Source organism: Cherax quadricarinatus, chromosome 5 (assembly GCF_038502225.1).
Source record: "Cherax quadricarinatus isolate ZL_2023a chromosome 5, ASM3850222v1, whole genome shotgun sequence".
NCBI classification, from domain to species: Eukaryota; Metazoa; Arthropoda; class Malacostraca; order Decapoda; family Parastacidae; genus Cherax; species Cherax quadricarinatus.
Genome location: NC_091296.1, coordinates 21,937,349 through 21,956,250, shown reverse-complemented (window position 1 = coordinate 21,956,250; position 18,902 = coordinate 21,937,349). Strand labels below are relative to the sequence as shown.

The 18,902-nt window shown below is 42.6% G+C and overlaps 2 protein-coding genes across 7 annotated transcripts in view; one reads left to right on the top strand and one right to left on the bottom strand.

Moving 5' to 3' along the window:
• LOC128684805 (maternal embryonic leucine zipper kinase) overlaps nt 1-18,902 on the bottom strand; it is a 151,652-nt gene that overhangs the window by 115,436 nt on the left and 17,314 nt on the right. Inside the window, exon 2 of one of the 3 annotated variants that reach the window (XM_070101185.1) lies at nt 5,481-5,561. The exons of the other annotated variants lie outside the window; for them this stretch is intronic. The gene's annotated coding sequence lies outside the window, so the exon portion shown is untranslated. The remainder of the gene's footprint in view (nt 1-5,480; nt 5,562-18,902) is intronic. 3 annotated transcript variants of the gene reach the window in all.
• LOC128684806 (lysophospholipase D GDPD1-like) overlaps nt 1-18,902 on the top strand; it is a 106,782-nt gene that overhangs the window by 75,456 nt on the left and 12,424 nt on the right. For all 4 annotated transcript variants that reach the window (XM_053771083.2, XM_070101215.1, XM_070101207.1 and 1 more), the window contains exon 6: nt 787-901. In XM_053771083.2, the coding sequence (XP_053627058.2) occupies nt 787-901 (115 nt within the window). The remainder of the gene's footprint in view (nt 1-786; nt 902-18,902) is intronic.

Here is an 18,902-nt window from a genome sequence, read left to right as displayed (position 1 = left end):
CCATACTAGGCAGGTCCTTCACAAACCAGTCCACTAACAGAATATTTGCCCAACCCAATTTTCAATGCTGCCTAAGCAATAAGCTTTGATAATTCTATTTACTCATGCCAAAGTCCTACTCAAATCAAATCGTGTGTGGGGAAGTACCTTGTTCTTTCTTCAATTCCATCTTGTTTCTCACCTTCTTTACCAAAGGGATGGCACTAGAAGCTTTCTTTGGGCCCATGGTGGCTTATTTAGCAGTTGCAAGCACAAAAAAGAATGGGTTATTATGAAATGTATCGTATGAACACGTGGGGTGATGGTCACTTGTCCACAAACAATGCCACACTGACTCCTGAATGTTGTGTGGGAGCCCTTGTGTATGCCTGGCTGCTCCTGGCTGCACAGATGCATTTTGTACAACGGACGAATCAAGAGGCAAATCACGAACCGTGAGGCTTTGACGAAAAAAGTGGCCAAAAATCGAAATTCAGGGAGTGGGAGGCTCATGAAACTTGGGGGGTTCACTGTATAGCCTCTATTCTCATACTCATGTATTTTAAGGGCTCAAGATCTCAGGACAAACAAGTTCAGAAAATGTGTCTTGAGTGTAGATGTGTGTCTAGTTCCCTGTAGTTGTCAGCACATATCGTACTGCATTCTTATTACAATACACTAAATATATTTCCATTCAGCATACACACGTGTATATATATTTAACTAGTATGAATTACAAGGCATATAATTAGAGGTCACACTGACAGTTCAATGTTAGCAATATTAAAAATTGATTTCTCTTTGCAGGATATATGCAAGTCACTTTAAATGTAAATGGTGGCACAATGTGATAGCCAAGATTGCCAACACGCTGCTCATCAGACGCTCGTTATTTGAACACCTCTCTAAACGAGGGGTCCAGGTAATGAAATTAAATTTCTTTTTCTAATTATTAACATGTCAAGTTTTCACTTTCTCTGTTGCTTACAATAAGTTTTAGCAATTTTTTTAATATACCAGCCATCTCCCACTGAGGTAGAGTGACCCGAAAAAGAAACTTACTATCGTTCACTCCTTCACTTGTCTTGCCAGAGGCATGCCTGTACAACAGTTCAGATGCCCCTCCAAACTGCAATATCCCCAGGAATATCTTCAATAATTGTTTAAAGTTTTTAAAACTTATCACTTTCTTTTCTTTACCAAATTTTTTATACTGAAATTGAAATAGTGTAAACCTTTGCTGCAACATTGTTTGGCTCAGGGTGAGGTTTATCAAGTCATAAGCAGATGAAGCTCCGAGTGAAACATTGCTATAATAAGAGCTTAGTTTGATGTGTCTTTCTTGTCTACTCATCGTACTTCTTTATGGGAATTACCACTTGTAGGAATCAAAACCTATCGGTTATGCTCCTCAAACACCAAAACTAACCCCCCCCCCCACTCCTTAGCTCAGTTGCACTTCTACATTTACTCCCAAGTAAATTCCATTTTCTGTTGCCTATTTACATAAACTGGTTTTCTCCACTGGAACAATCATTCATAACATCCCTCTCCTCCCATCATGTCCAGACCAGTGTTTCCTCAACAGCAAGGCAGTGCAGTCAGACATTGTCTAGCTCTGACATTAGACCTGTGTTAGGCCAACCGTGTTTTCTATAGTGTTCATGAAGTGTTTATATACAACACTTATGATTCATAGGACTTAGTGCCTATAAATCATTGAAGCAGGAGAAATCTTTGATATCTTGCCTGTTTTGATCATTTTGCATAAAAAATTATCAAAAGAAATAATGCAAAGAACTGAAAATTTATTTTAGCGTTTTAACCTAATTTTTTTTATTCCTCCTTCAGCTTTAATTACTCTCTAATTTTTGAAGGCATACTATCATAGATATTCTTGAAATAATCATTGTCTATTGTGATCCAAATTTTCTTTAGTTCAATCAGAGGTAGTACAAGGGAGATAATGAGATCTCTAATCTTCCCCTCAAGATGGCTCCAGGCATTCTGAATTGGATTAAGATCAGTAGCCAATCCAAGATCTGTATATTACATCTAGCAAACCAGGCTTTCACTGTATGTAAGATGTGACATAACACACTATTTTCCATACAGTAATTGCACAGCATAAACAGTCTCCATATGATTTATTAACACTTTTTTTTTTTTTTATCACACTGGCCGATTCCCACCAAGGCAGGGTGGCCCGAAAAAGAAAAACTTTCACCATCATTCACTCCATCACTGTCTTGCCAGAAGGGTGCTTTACACTACAGTTTTTAAACTGCAACATTAACACCCCTCCTTCAGAGTGCAGGCACTGTACTTCCCATCTCCAGGACTCAAGTCCGGCCTGCCGGTTTCCCTGAACCCCTTCATAAATGTTACTTTGCTCACACTCCAACAGCACGTCAAGTATTAAAAACCATTTGTCTCCATTCACTCCTATCAAACACGCTCACGCATGCCTGCTGGAAGTCCAAGCCCCTCGCACACAAAACCTCCTTTACCCCCTCCCTCCAACCTTTCCTAGGCCGACCCCTACCCCGCCTTCCTTCCACTACAGACTGATACACTCTTGAAGTTATTCTGTTTCGCTCCAGTCTCTCCACATGTCCGAACCACCTCAACAACCCTTCCTCAGCCCTCTGGACAACAGTTTTGGTAATCCCGCACCTCCTCCTAACTTCCAAACTACGAATTCTCTGCATTATATTCACACCACACATTGCTCTCAGACATGACATCTCCACTCCCTCCAGCCTTCTCCTCGCTGCAACATTCATCACCCATGCTTCACACCCATATAAGAGCGTTGGTAAAACTATACTCTCATACATTCCCCTCTTTGCCTCCAAGGACAAAGTTCTTTGTCTCCACAGACTCCTAAGTGCACCACTCACCCTTTTCCCCTCATCAATTCTATGATTCACCTCATCTTTCATAGACCCATCCGCTGACACGTCCACTCCCAAATATCTGAATACATTCACCTCCTCCATACTCTCTCCCTCCAATCTGATATCCAATCTTTCATCACCTAATCTTTCTGTTATCCTCATAACCTTACTCTTTCCTGTATTCACTTTCAATTTTCTTCTTTTGCACACCCTACCAAATTCATCCACCAATCTCTGCAACTTCTCTTCAGAATCTCCCAAGAGCACAGTGTCATCAGCAAAGAGCAACTGTGACAACTCCCACTTTATGTGTGATTCTTTATCTTTTAACTCCACGCCTCTTGCCAAGACCCTCGCATTTACTTCTCTTACAACCCCATCTATAAATATATTAAACAACCATGGTGACATCACACATCCTTGTCTAAGGCCTACTTTTACTGGGAAATAATTTCCCTCTTTCCTATGTACTCTAACTTGAGCCTCACTATCCTCGTAAAAACTCTTCACTGCTTTCAGTAACCTACCTCCTACACCATACACCTGCAACATCTGCCACATTGCCTCCCTCTCCACCCTGTCATATGCCTTTTCCAAATCCATAAATGCCACAAAGATCTCTTTAGCCTTATCTAAATACTGTTCACTTATATGTTTCATTGTAAACACCTGGTCCACACACTTCTAAGTTTCAATCACTGTTCATCATTTGGTTCTTAGAAAGGAAATAAAGCCCTTCCCTCCTTTTCTCACCCCTAAAGCATTCTTAAACGTTCAGGCTGCTTTACCATTTTCTCACTGTATTTAGAATCGGTGTTGAATGGTTCTTACAACTACTTTTGCGAAGACATTGGCTGTGATGAAATAATTCTTCATTGCTTCATGTTTTATTAACTCATCTGCAAGGAGAGGTAAATTTCTGCCTTTCAGTAGCTAGCTATCTCTTGGAAACCTTATGAGGGAGAGAGATTGGCTGCTGCATTCATCACTGCCAGTTCCAATTACCCAACTCACCTTGATGTCTTACTAGTATGTCAAACCAGTGCCATAACTAAGCTTAGGGCCCCATTATGATCACTGGTAAGTAAAATATAAACTGCCAAACAATCTAACAAGTTCAGTATGGGGGTCGAGAGCACATAAATACACAACCTCGTACAGTAGCCCCAAGGTAACTGAAGGTGAGAGATGGGCAGAAATTGCTGTTGTTCCTGCTGCTGCTGCTAGTGTATGTATGAACTTTATGCATAAGCAGCATCTGTAACATTGCCCATAGGTGTAGTGTAAGAGAAAATAACAAACCATTGAAATTCACCAATTTACAGTATTTACATTCATAGTTATTCAACACCTAAGGTAATAGGAGGCAGTTTCTTCAATCAAGAACCCCTCATTGGCATCAAGGAATCTCCCTTAAGGGGTTTCATTCAGGCTATTTCACTGTATAGAGCTGTATCAGGTGATGATGTGGTAAAGCTCTGCACAGTGAAATGTCCCCATATAAGCTTGTTTTGAAATCTGTGCCTTTTTTGTTTGCTATTGTTAATCAGCTCTCATTCTTTAAATTTTAGCACAAATATCCGTTTTCCCAAATAAGAATAATTATGCTTATGTCTCAAGCTGCAAATATATGCTGTCTAATTAAATTTATGCCAATTTTTTTTTTTGTGTTACCTCACTCCATGTACAAGTGTCCCAGTTTATGTATGCAGCCTGTTTTAGGGTAAATTTAGTCCAGCATTTAATAATGCAGGAAATACTTCCTTACTCATTTTAAGTACCATAAGTAGTGTTCTCAAGTGTTATTAAAATACATCAGGATGACATGAGGCTGTCTGAGAGCTTATTGTCAACCTATAGTTTAGAGATTAATGTGCATCTGTATCATTGGTATACAGGTGATACACATCCTGAAGTTGGCAGGCTTTGTGCCTAACTATATTTAATGCATGTAACCTTAACTTATACAGTAGAAATAAATAACTTGTTTTAGCATTAATTCAGAGGATGCAATACCCCCACCTGAGTCAGATTTTTTTTTTTTTTTTTTCAACAAGTCGGCCGTCTCCCACCAAGGCAGGGTGACCCAAAAAAGAAAGAAAATCCCCAAAAAGAAAATACTTTCATCATCATTCAACACTTTCACCACACTCACACATTATCACTGTTTTTGCAGAGGTGCTCAGAATACAACAGTTTAGAAGCATATACATATAAAATACACAACATATCCCTCCAAACTGCCAATATCCCAAACCCCTCCTTTAAAGTGCAGGCATTGTACTTCCCATTTCCAGGACTCAAGTCCAACTATATGAAAATAACCGGTTTCCCTGAATCCCTTCACTAAATATTACCCTGCGCACACTCCAACAGATCGTCAGGTCCCAAGTACCATTCGTCTCCATTCACTCCTAACACACTCACGCATGCTTGCTGGAAGTCCAAGCCCCTCGCCCACAAAACCTCCTTTACCCCCTCTCTCCAACCCTTTCGAGGACGACCCCTACCCCGCCTTCCTTCCCCTATAGATTTATGAGTCAGATGTTCCTAAATATTTATGGTAAGAGGCCAGATCGTCAGTTGTCACTTGTAAGATACCTGCTCACTGATGTCATTCAGAGTACTAGTTCAGCCATATTGCCTGTTGTGTTTCATTTCTATCCTCTTGCACTCTGCTTCCTGTAGGGAAGTACCAAAGAATCACTTTGATGATACTTGTACATTATACTTTATCAACATATGATAAAATTTTGGTGTCAGACACACACATCCTCTCAATAAAAAACCAACTTATTTCCAGCTTGAAAGACTGTTCATGTTGATAATCGCAACAGAGAGCATTTATAGTTTCTTTATATAAAGGGAAGGCGGACAAAAGAGATTGTAAAAATTATAGGGGAATAACTGCATTAAGTATACCAGGAAAAGTGTACGGTAGGGTTATTATTGAGAGAATTAGAGGTAAGACAGTGTGTAGGATTGCAGATGAGCAAGGAGGCTTTAGAGTGGGTAGGAGATACGTAGATCAAGTGTATACATTGAAGCATATATGTGAACAGTATTTAGATAAAGGTAGGGAAGTTTTCATTGCATTTATGGATTTAGAAAAGGCATATGATAGAGTGAATAGGGGAACAATGTGACAGATGTTTCAAGTGTATGGAATAGGTAGTAAGTTACTAAATGCTGTAAAGTTTTTATGAGGGTAGTGAGGCTCACGTTAGGGTGTGTAAGACAGAGGGAGATTACTTCCCGGTAAAAGTAGGTCTTAGACAGGGATGTGTAATGCCACCATGATTGTTTAACCCTTTCAGGGTCCGTCCCGTAGATCTACGGCTTTACGTTCAGGGTTCAAACCGTAGATCTACGTCATGAGCTCAGCTCACTCTGATAAACTGTGAGTGGTAAATTTGGGCCTAGATATGAGAGAATACATCTATGTGGTATGTGTGCACCACATAAAACAAATCCTGCAGCACACTGTGTATAATGAGAGAAAAAAAACTGAGACCATGATTTTCGATTAAAACAGTGACTTTGCAGTGTTTTTTCGTATGTTTTTTATAGTTGTATTTGTGATTTCTTGGTCTCATTTGATAGAATGGAAGACATATTATAGAAATAGAGATAATTTTGATTGGTGTTAGCACTGGAAATGGCTTGAAATTGAGCTCCAAGTGGCGGAAATGTTAAATTTTTGCCGATGTTCAAGAGTAAACAAACAACCTCACACGTCTAATACACGCCAGCTGGTGGGTCTAATATACATTCACAAATGTGGTGATGATATTTATACAATTATTACAGTATTGCATAACAGTAAATCTTCTATTTTTTGGTGTGAATAAAAATTCATTATGTAAATAAAAAATCAAAATGGAATTTATTTGTAAAGCCTCAAAACATAACTAATGAACAGAGGAAATGTTAGTTTAGTGCCAGGAATACCTACATTGTTTATTCTGGACCCTATTTTGAAATTGGAATATTTTGAACTTTGTGTTAAATTGGCCAAATTACCAATTTCCGGTCACTCTATTTTGTAGTTGAAACAGTTGACTTGGCGATTTCTTGTGCTCAATCGATAGAATAGAAGTAATACTAGTGAAATAGCTGAGAATTTGGTCGACTGGAATAATGTAATTGGCCTAAAATGGGAATCAAAGTCGGCAAAATAGCCGATTCGTAAATATCGCTGACACATCAAAATTCACGAGAGCATAATTTCGTCAATTTTCCACCAAATTTTGTACTTTTTGTTTTATTACATTCACAAAAAAGATTCTCTACCATTTCATAAGAAAAAATAACAATTTTTTTTTTTGAAAATTCTTGGACACTGGGGCACCACTTCAGATTTTGGCCTTGGACCCTGAAAGGGTTAATATATTTAGAGATGGGGTTGTGAAGGAAGTAAATGCTAGGGTGTTGGGGAGATGGGTGGGATTAAATTATGGGGAATAAAGTACAAAATGGGATTTGACACAGTTACTTTTTGCTGATGATATTGTACTTATGGGAGATTCTAAAGAAAAGTTGCAAAGGTTAGTGGACAAGTTTGGGAGGGTGTGTAAAGGTAGAAAGTTCAAAGTGAACATAGATAAGAATAAGGTGATTAGTCTATCAAATGTTTTAGATAAATTAGACACATGTGCAACTCTTGGGTATCTTTATTGAGGAAATGTTTCGCCACACAGTGGCTTCGCCAGTCCACATACAGGAGAAGCCTCAAGAACAGGAGGAGAATGAGGTAATCAGTCCCTCAGCCTTGAGTCGATGTGGTCACTCCATCAATCTTGAATAGAATACGGCATATGAGCGGAGAAGCAGCTTATAAACCGTAGGCAGGAGAGGTGCAGCAGACGTAGGTGGTGTCACATTTGCCCAATGTGGAAGTAGGTCGTGCCCAAGGGTTAGGCAAGCGAAGAATTCCCAAGTATTAAGATCCCAAGAAGTTGCAGTGTCTGACAGGTTTGTAGATGAATGGTTCACAGAACCAACACGTTGATAAATTAGACACGTGCAACTCTTGGGTATCTTTATTGAGGAAACATTTCGCCACACCGTGGCTTCATCAGTCCATATACAGGGGAAGCCTGAAGAACAGGAGGAGAATGAGGTAATCAGTCCCTCAGCCTTGAGTCGATGTGGTCAGTCCATCAATCCTAAATAGAATACGGCATATGAGCGGAGAAGCAGCTTATAAACCGTAGGCAGGAGAGGTGCAGCAGACGTAGGTGGTGTCACATTTGCCCAATGTGGCTGAGGGACTGATTACCTCATTCTCCTCCTGTTCTTCAGGCTTCTCCTGTATATGGACTGATGAAGCCACTGTGTGGCGAAACGCTTCCTCAATAAAGATACCCAAGAGTTGCACATGTGTCTAATTTATCAACGTGTCGGTTCTGTGAACCATTCATCTACAGATTTAGATAAAGAAAAACTGGATATCACATTGGAGTGAGGGAGTATGGAAGAAGTGAATGTTTTCAGATATTTGGGAGTTGACCCGTTACTGGATGGGTTTATGAGGGATGAGGTTAATCATAGAATTGATATACAAATAACCCGCACATAAAAGAGAGAAGCTTACGACGACGTTTCGGTCCGACTTGGACCATTTACAAAGTCACACTGGTTAGTGTGACTTTGTAAATGGTCCAAGTTGGACCGAAACATCGTCGTAAGCTTCTCTCTTTTATGTGCGGGGTTATTTGTGTATCGTTCCAGTCACAGTATTGTGCCTTTTTTTGTTATTCATAGAATTGATGAAGGAAAAAAGGTGAGTGGTGCATTGAGGTATATGTGGAGACAAAAAAAAGTTATCTATGGAGGCAAAGAAGGGAATGTATGAAAGTATAGTGGTACCAACACTCTTATATGGGTGTGAAGCTTGGGTTGGAAATGCTGCAGCGAGGAGGAGGTTGGAGGCAGTGGAGATGTCCTGTCTAACGGCAGTGTGTGGTGTAAATATTATGCATAGAATTTGGAGTGTGGAGTTAATAAAAGTATTAGTCAGAGGGCTGAAGAGGGGTTTTGAGATGGTTTGGTCATTTAGAGAGAATGGATCAAAGTAGAATGAAATGGAGTGTATAAATCTGTCGAGGAAGGAAAGCGGGGTAGGGGGTCATCCTTGAAAAGGTTGGAGGGAGGGAGTAAAGGTGGTTTTGTGGGCAAGGGGCTTGGACTTCCAGCAAGCGTGCACGAGCATGTTAGATAGGAGTGAATGGAGACGAATGGTTTTTGGGACCTGACGTGCTGTTGGAGTGTAAGCAAGGTAATATTTTGTGAAGGGATTCAGGGAAACTGGTTATTGTTGTATAGCCAGACTTAAGTACTGGAAATGGGAAGTACAATGCCTGCACTTTAAAGGAGGGGTTTGGGATATTGGCAGTTTGGAGGGATATGTTATATATCTTTATATATGCTTCTGAAATGTTGTATCTGGGTGCCTTTGCGAAGACAGTGATAATGTATGAGTGAGGTGAAAAAGTTGAATGATGATGAAAGTACTTTCTTTTTGGGGATTTTCCTTCTTTTTGGGTCACCCTGCTGCAGTGGGAGACAACCAACTTGTTGAAGAAAAAAAATCACAACAGCTTCTTCAGTTATAGTGTAAAGTTAGTACAGTACTGTATACCAGAGTAGGCATCATCCTGACATCAAGGAGGACGGGGGTTGTTTTCAAACCACCTTTCTGACATATAGCTTGCTTGTCCTTGATTTGGCAGTAGGTTCTCTTGGTTTATTTTGCTTCATTAAAGGAAGATAGGGAAAATTGTGTTTTTCACCAGTAAACAAGTTTCTCACAGCCACTTATACACACATTCATGAGCAGCTAGACTGGGAGACATACTACTCACAGCCATAATTACTACACCTGTACCAATAGTTATTTCTGTTGCTTTAGAGTTGCATAGCAAGTTATTCTATTAATACTAATTAATGATGTTCTGTGGCTAGGCTATTATTATTATAATCAAAAAGAAGCGCTAAACCACAAGGGCTATACAGCGCTGCAGGGCAGGAAGGAAGCGGGGGTATCAGGTGGCAAAAGGGAGAAGGATAATTAGTAGGTTACAAAGAACAGCAGGGCAGTGGATAGTGCAGGGGTAGAGGGTAGCAAGAGATTGAGGTATAAAGGGCTGAGGGGAGTGTGAAAGGTATCGTCATCAGAGTTTGTGGAGTAAGTCAGTTGTTGTCAAGAAGTCAATGAGAGAGTCAGGATTAGAGGGTCCATCAGCAGGAAGGGAAGGTAAAGAGAGAGTAGTAGAGCGGAGACGACGACAGAGGTAAATTCTGTGTGCTCATTGATAGAGAGGGCAGTCTAACAGAATGTGGCTAACTGATACTGGAACCTGACATCTCACAGAGAGGAACAGGGTGCCTCTCCGTGAGATACCCATGAGTAAGACGAGTGTGGCCAATGCGAAGACAGGAGAGAGTAGTCTCCCAACTTCGACACTGATGACAAGAAGACGGCCATTAACTTATACTCGGTTTAACAGAATAAAGTTTGTTACCGAGTAGATTAGACCAACGTTGTTGCCAACTGGTGTGAAGGTGGATAGCTATTACAGCAAAATAGTCCATAAATGGAACACCTCTATATGAAACTGGTAGGTCATGTACTGCTGACCGCGCAGCAGTGTCTGCCTGTTCATTGCCCTGTACGTCAACATGACCAGGGACCCAACAAAAAACAATATCTTTATGCTTGGTAGAGATACGGCATAGCCAAGGTTAGATACGGAGGACTAGGGGGTGAGGTGTATCAAATTTTCGTATAGCCTGTAGAGCACTAAGGGAGTCTGAGACAACCACAAATGATGACACAGGCATAGATGCAATACGGATAAGTGCTGCAAGAATGGCATACAATTCAGCTGTAAAAATGCTAGCCGAGGATAGTAAACGTTCTCACACGACACTGTCCGGAAACACTGCTGTGAATCTGACGTCATCAGAAGACTTAGAGCCATCTGTGTACACTGCAATGGCATGAGAACGAGAGCAGAAGTGGTCAAGAAAAAGAGAGTGGGAAGCTACTGTAGGCAGTTGGGCTTTCACGCAAGGGAGTGAGAAAAAACAGACTCGAACAGCTGGAACTTCCCAGGGGGGGGGCAGGAAAAAGTGAGATGCTACATGAACATATAAAGGTGGTAACTGAAGGGAAGACGAGTGAATGTAGTCGAAGAGAAAAGGGACGGAGCAAACAGGGGCGATGAACAAATAAAAAATGTCTTCTAACATCGGTGACTATTCTATATATGGAAGGATTGCGGAGACCATGAGAGAGAACATAGTAGCGAAGGCAATGGGCATCACGACGATCTGACAAGGATGAGATATTCGCTTCTGCATAGAGGTTCTCAACATGGGAAGAGCGAAAAGCACCAAGGCACAAATGTAATCCCTGGTGATGGATGGGATTAAGGCTCGAGAGAGTAGTGGGAGAGGCCGCTGAATAGATCTGATCACCATAATCAAGTTTCGATAAAATGAGGGCTGAATGTAGGCAAGAGAGTTCGATGATCAGCTCTCCATGAAAGATGAGCAGGGGTTTTAAGAAGGTTCAGCCGGTTGTGACAGGTTGCCTTCAGAGAGGTAAAGTGAGGTTTCCAGGATAACCTACAGTCAAAGAGAAGGCCTAGAAACCTGACTATCATGTTCAGGGATACGTGAGCCATAGAGGTACAAAGGATGATCGGAGATGACAGAGCATCTAGTGAAAGTAATTTGGTGAGTTTTGGTACTGGAAAATTTAAACCCATGCGTGGTGGCCCAATTGGAAACACGGTCGACCACATGCTGGAGAGAAACTGTAATAAAGTGACAATCAGCGCCTGCACAAGCTATAGCGAAGTCATCAACATAGAGCGATGACCAAATATTAGATGGAAGACTAGAGGCCAAATCATTTATAGCAAGGAGAAAAGTGTTGTGCTCAGAACACATCCCTGGGGGACACCCTCAACTTGAACAAAGTCCGGGGAGAGCACATTATTAACCCAAACACGGAAATGTCTGTCAGTTAAAAAGTTTTTAAGGAAGGATGGTAGATTGCCTCGGAGGCTTGGGCCAAAATATTATACCTCCAAGTTGTATCATATGCCTTCTCGAGGTCAAAAAATATGGCAATAACTGAGTGGTTAATCGCGAAGGCATTACGAACATATGTATCCAAGCGTAGTAAGGGGTCTATGGTAGAACGGCCCTTACGAAAGTCATATTAACTAGTGGAGAGAGTGTTGTGTGTCTCTAAATACCACATTAAACGTCGATTTACCAGATGTTCCATCACTTTGCAAACTGCACTGGTAAGAGCAATGGGACGATAGTGGGAGGCATCATGTCCCTTAGTACCCGGTTTGCAGAAAGGGAGAACAATGGCAGATTTCCACAGCTGGGGAGAACTCCTTGTGACCAAATAAGATTGAAGAGGCATAAGAGGACTACAAGGGCTGATTGATGTAAATGTTGTAACTTCCGAATATGAATGTCGTCAGGCCCACCTGCCGATGATCGGCAAGCTGAGAGTGTCGCCTCCAGTTCCTGGAGTGTAACAGGCACATTATACGGGTCTTCAATGAGAGAAGAAAAGTCCAAGGGTGCTAACTCTGGCAGACTTTGAGGAAAGAAACAAGGGGCATAGATGGAGCCCGAGAAATACAGACCAGATGATTGCCAATTTCAATGGCAACATCAAGAGGGTTTGCTATATCAACACCGGCAACCTGCAGAACAGGAGCCGGATCAGAAGAGTATTTACCACTCAGTTTCCGTACTTTTTTCCAGACTGCACTCATAGAGAAAGCTGAGGTGATGGTGGAAACAATCTCTCCAGCAAGTGCGTTTAGCGTCACGGATGACACGGCGAGCAACCGCTCGCTTCTGCTTAAAATGAAGAAGTCTCTCTGTGGATCTATTGTATCAGTACCTGCCCCACACAGCGCATTTCAAACGTACTGCCTGAGCACAAGCAGGAGACCACCATGGCACACACTTCTGAGAATGCCTGCCTGGGGGATAGAATGAGAAGCTGCGGTTAAAACTGATGTCGAGAAGAGGTGTAAAAGCTCATCAATGGAGGATGAAGAAGGAACCTCACTAAAAGCAGTTATTTGTGAGTAAAGGTCCCAATTTGCTCGATCAAATTGCCAGCGAGGGCTACGAAGAGGTGGTGAATATGAAGGAGAAGTAAGAATGATTGAAAGTGATCACTGCCATGTAAGTCCGGTAGAACAGACCAGGCAAAGTCTGTGCAGTGGAGAAAGAGCAAACCTAGAGATCGATGCAAGAGAGAGTACGAGTACGAGGATCAAAATGGGTGGGAGTACCCATATTTAAAACATGGAGGGGGTGAGAAGCGAGAAAAGCCTCCAACTGAATGCCACACGAGTCACATTGAGACCCCCCCAGAGGAAATGGTGGGCATTAAAATCGCCAAGTAACAGAAGTGGTGGCAGTAAGGATGAAACAAGAAAGGCAAAATCTGGGATAGATAATGCCCGAGAAGGAGAGAGATACAAAGAACATATTGTAAACCACTCATTCAAGTGGATACGGGCTGCAGTGTAATGCAGCAAGGTATGAACAAATAGTTGACGGTACAGAATATCATTGCGTAGGAGAAGGGCACTTTCATTAAAGGTCCCATCTGAAAAAGGATCTGAAGAATACAATAAATTATAGCCTGAGATGGGTTGGAAAACAGCTGAGTGTAATTTTGGGTCTTGTAAGCAAACACCAACAGGGGAAAACCAGGAAAGCAACATCTGAAGCTCACCCCAATTACCCCTGAGGCCACGGATATTCCACTGTAAATAGGCCATGATTGGCAACGAGGAAAATACCAGGAATCCACAGGTAAGGGCACCTACAGGCTAGAGGGGTTAGAAAAGTCTATGTGCGGTGGCATCAGAAAATGTTCAGGCAGTGAAGGAACGGAGTGTTGCGAAAAATGGAGTTGTGGAGATGGAGGAGAGGGAAGAGAAGGAACAGGAGGTGGATCAGTGTCCATTGAAGGTTTAGTCCCTGCAATATATTCTGAAATAGCTTCAAGTGCTTCTGAATTCAAAGACGTTGTATGGGAGACAATATTGGAGATCGAAGGAGGAGGGTGAGTAAAGATTGGGACAGTAATGGACTGTACTAAAGTAGGGGGGGGACGAAAGTGTGTTGGGAACTGGAGAAGAAGTGTGGGAAGGGACAGAAGAGGCAGAAACCTGGGAGGTGGCAGAAAAGGGAGAAACATGGGAGGGGACAGGGGAGGAAGGCACAGAACGAGGAGGAGGGTGAACCTCCACACTTGTAATAGAGCCAGTGAGAGGAGAAGAACCAGGTACAGAGACTGGAAAGGTAAAATGTGGAGGTGGAAGAAGGGAAGGAGGGGGCAAAAAAGATTTGAGCAAAGGGGATTTTTTGGACTTCTGAGAAGTAGAGGGGCAATTGGTAGAACATGTCATACGAGGTCTTGTCGATACTGGGGCTTGTGAGGGAGAACTCGAAGATATCAGAACAGACTGAGGTGTTGAAGTAGGGATGTCTGAGCCCAGGACAGCAAAAGAATTAAATACAGGAGTGACTATGGGAGGGGTGCAGAAGATGGGACCCCAGAAGTGGCGGGACGTTTTGAAACACGAGAATAAGAAACACGGGGTAGTCTCCCTTGGAGGCGGAGATGAGAAACTGCCATAGCATAAGGGAGACCTTCTGCCTCTTTGAGGCAACGGATTTCATGCTTATTTAAGTAGACCTGGCAACGGCGAGAGTACGAAGGGTGAGCCTCATGACAATTAAGGCAAGAGGGAGGTCGACTGCAAGACGTATTAGAATGGTCATCGGCACCACAGACTGGGCATATAGATCTGCAATATTTCGCTGGGTGACCAAAGAGCCAGCAATTTCTACACTGTTGCAGCGTAGGGATCACCTTTCGAACTTGTAACCGATGTCCTGCTACATAAACAGAGGATGGGAGTTCACGGCTGTCAAAAGTTAATCGAGCTACAGTGGAACCTCAAAAATCGAACTTAATCCGTTCCAGGAGCTGGTTCTAAATTCAAAAAGTCTGAAATTCGAAGCAATATTTCCCATAAGAAATAATGGAAACACAATTAATCTGTTCCAGAAACCCAAAAATATTCACACAAAAAATACATTTTATAGAGATTAATTACAGTTTTACATACAACAAATATGTACTATAGTTTTTAATTATGTATGGTAATACATATAAAATAACATTTTTACTTACCTTTATTGAAGATTGGTGATGGCATCTGGAAGATAGGGAGGAGGAGAGAGGGAGTTGGGTTAGTGTTTGGAAGGAGAATCCCCTTCCATGAGGACTTCAGGTAAAGCCCTCTCTGGGGTTACTTCCCTTCTCTGTCTTTTAATGCCACTAGGACCAGCTTGAGAGTCACTGGACCCCTGTCTCACAAAGTAACTGTCCACAGTCCTCTGTTTCTGGCACCTCTTTAGCATTTCCCTAAAATGGGACATGGTTCTGTCACTGAACTTGTTGCAAAGATGGCTTGTTTCAGCTTGCTCAGGGTGGTACTTCTCCACAAACATTTGGATATCATTCCACTTGGCACAAATCTCCTTAATCTTTGAAGAAGGCACCTCATCCACTCCCTATATTAATACCTTTCGGAACATCAGCTTCCTTGATTTGTTCTTTTTTTGACAGGATAGAACCGATGGTCGACTTGTGTTTCCCATACATCCTGGCAAGCTCAACAAGTCTCGCACCACTCTCATACTTCTGTACTATTTCTTTCTTCACATCTATGGTGTTTCTCACTTTCTTTACCACAGGGGTACCACTAGCAAGTTTCTTTGGGCCCATGGCAGCTTATATCACAGTCCCACAAGCACTAAACACAACGAAATAATCGTAAAATGCGTGAATGAGAGTGCAGGTTAGTGTTCACTCAAGCATAAACAAAGCTAGACTGCTCACGGCACCTGCGCTGGGACGCGGACAGAGCGGGCGGCAGACAGGTCCTGTACCCGGCGGTCCGAAAATAGGGGCTCGTTTGATAATAGGGACACAGTTTGTCCGAAAAAATGGTCCTATTTTCGAAACGTTCGATATGTGATACGTTCGATTTTTGAGGTTCCACTGTACATTGCAAGGGTATCGTCTCCGCCCACAGGCAGGAAGGACATAAACGTCTACCTTGATTATTGGGAGATCTTGGAGTTTCAGCTGTTCAAGAATGTCATTGCCACATGTCTGAAAATTCAGTTGGACTATGGTATGGGGCAGAATGATAGTGCCTCTACAAGAATTGAGGGAATGATGTTTTTCGATAGTGACAGGAATAGTATCGATATGTGAAAGAAGAGAAAGATTAGTGACAGGAATAGTATCGATATGTGAAAGAAGAGAAAGATCATGAGCTTGGGTAGCATTCTGGACAGCGATGATGTGCGTACCGCTCTTCAGAGCATGAAAGGAAATATCTCTACCAACATGGCAGAGGAGCGCCTTGCCAATACTATGGTTGGAAAGATAGGCAATAGTGGAAGTTAGTCGTAAAGTAAAGAATTTAGTCCATTGTGCATTCCGAAACTGAGTATGGAAAGGGAGTGCTTGACTTGTTGATCTTTTCTGAGAAGAACAAGGTGGTGGTGAAGTATCATCATCAGGTTATTGTCATTGGCGTTTAGGAGTGGGGCCGGAGTTGGTCCGACGTGAAACGGGTTGTCGATTCGAAAATTGCCGCACTGTAGAGGGAGAGGCCAGAAGCACAGTCAAAGGAGAGCGGAGGTCAGACAAATCGAAGGAGTCAGTCGAAATCCCGGTACCTGAAGTGGGTGAGGAAACAGCACCAGCTAGAGGTACAGGGGCATTGGGAGTGTCTGAAGAGTGGTCAAAAAATGAGGCAGGGTCAGAAAGGGCTGCGGTATCAAGAAGGGGCCCAGGGGTAGTAGGTGCATGGATTGAGTTCTCCATGGTTAGGTTACTTCTTTTCTTTTTGTTTTTAAGAAAAAGAAAAGAAAGAAGAAAAGAAAATAAAAAAAGGGGGGGGGAGCGGGGAGGAATAGATCCTAGGAGGAATGAAAGGGCCGGAAATCTCCCTCCTTGCCCAAGAGGACCTCAGCACCGCAAGTAGCACAGATGCAGCATGGAACCTATGCCATACCCTACCCTTCATGCCAGTAAACCAGCAATCCGGGATAGCAACCTCACATCTGCTGAGCTACCTCGGTGGACAAAAGAGAGGGCGGCCGGATATTCGCCACAAAGCATACCTTCGGCCACCATCCCTGGAATCTGAAAGGTGGCTTCCAGAGATACACCCATCGCCCGAAAGACACCCAAAGGCCACCCTCCGGGATACTGGAGAGGGATCGGGACATCCCCAGGTGATCCAGATTCCACGGCAAACTACGCCACCGCCAAGAACCTCAACGGAATGGGATGAACCCCGGTACCCTTCCCCCTACCTAGGAACCAGCATGCCTGTGGGAAGAATCCTACAGGCCAAAAAGAGGAAGGGAATGAGGGAGGGACAGAGAGGAGGAGGAAAGGGAAAAGGGAGGGTGGGGAGGATGGGATATGGAAGGGGGGATTGGGGGGTAATTAGGTTCAGTCTGAGGAAGGAGACCAACAGGTCTAATTCCTCAGACCAAGAGCCTCTTCACTGCACCAAGGAGCCCCCCTTGAAGAGGTGGCTAGGCTATGCTTGAGGACTAGGTCTCCACTCTGCACACTACGATAACATCTTAACCCTTAAATGGTCCAAATAGATCGCCATTCAAATCCGTAGTGCTCCAAAAGTAGATCTATGTTTTTTTTTTTTACATATTTTCAAATACAGTGGACCCCTGCATAACATTGGCATCGCATAGTGTTAAATCCGCATAGCAATACATTTTATCGCTAAAATTTTGCCTCGCATAGTGCTAAAAAATTCGCTCAACGCGATTCGTCCGAGACACGTCCATGCGGCCTGAGCCAGCCTCACTTGTTCTGCCAGTGGCATTGATTACAAGCCAGCCTCCGCGGTAACATTCAAGCATACAATCGGAACATTTCGTATTATTACAGTCTTTTTATAGTGATTTCACCTGAAAAATAAGTGACCATGGGCCCCAAGAAAGCTTCTAGTGCCAACCCTACAGGAATAAGGGTGAGAATTACTATGGAGATGAAGAAAGAGATCATTGCTAAGTATGAAAGTGGAGTGCGTGTCTCCGAGCTGGCCAGGTTGTATAGTAAACCTCAATCAACCATCGCTTCTATTGTGTCCAAGAGAACGGCAATCAAGGAAGCTGTTCTTGCCAAAGGTTTAACTGTGCTTTCGAAACAGAGATCGCAAGTGATAGAAGATGTTGAGAGACTGTTATTGGTGTGGATAAACGAAAAACAGATAGCAGGCGATAGCATCTCTCAAGTGATCATAAGTGAAAAGGCTAGGAAGTTGCACGAGGATTTAATTAGAAAAATGCCTGCAACTAGTGGTGATGTGAGTGAATTTAAGGCCAGCAAAGGATGGTTTGAGAGATTTAAGAGGCGTAGTGGCATACATAGTGTGATAAAGCATGGTGAGGCTGCCAGTTCGGACCAAAAAGCAGCTGAAAAATATGTGCATGAATTCAAGGAGTACATAGACAGTGAAGGACTGAAACCTGAACAAGTGTTTGTGACGAAACAGGCCTGTTTTGGAAAAAAATGCCAAGCAGGACCTACATTACTCAGGAGGAAAAGGTACTCCCAGGACATAAGCCTATGAAAGACAGGCTTACTCTTCTCATGTGTGCCAATGCTAGTGGTGATTGCAAAATGAAGCCTTTATTAGTGTATCACTCTGAAACTCCCAGAGCATTCAGGCAAAAGAATATCCTCAAGGCTAATTTGTGTGTGCTGTGGAGGGCAAACAATAAGGCATGGGCCACTAGGGACTTTTTCTATGACTGGTTACACCAAGCATTTGCCCCCCACTGTGAAAAATTACCTAACTGAAAAGAAATTAGACCTTAAGTGCCTCCTGGTGTTAGACA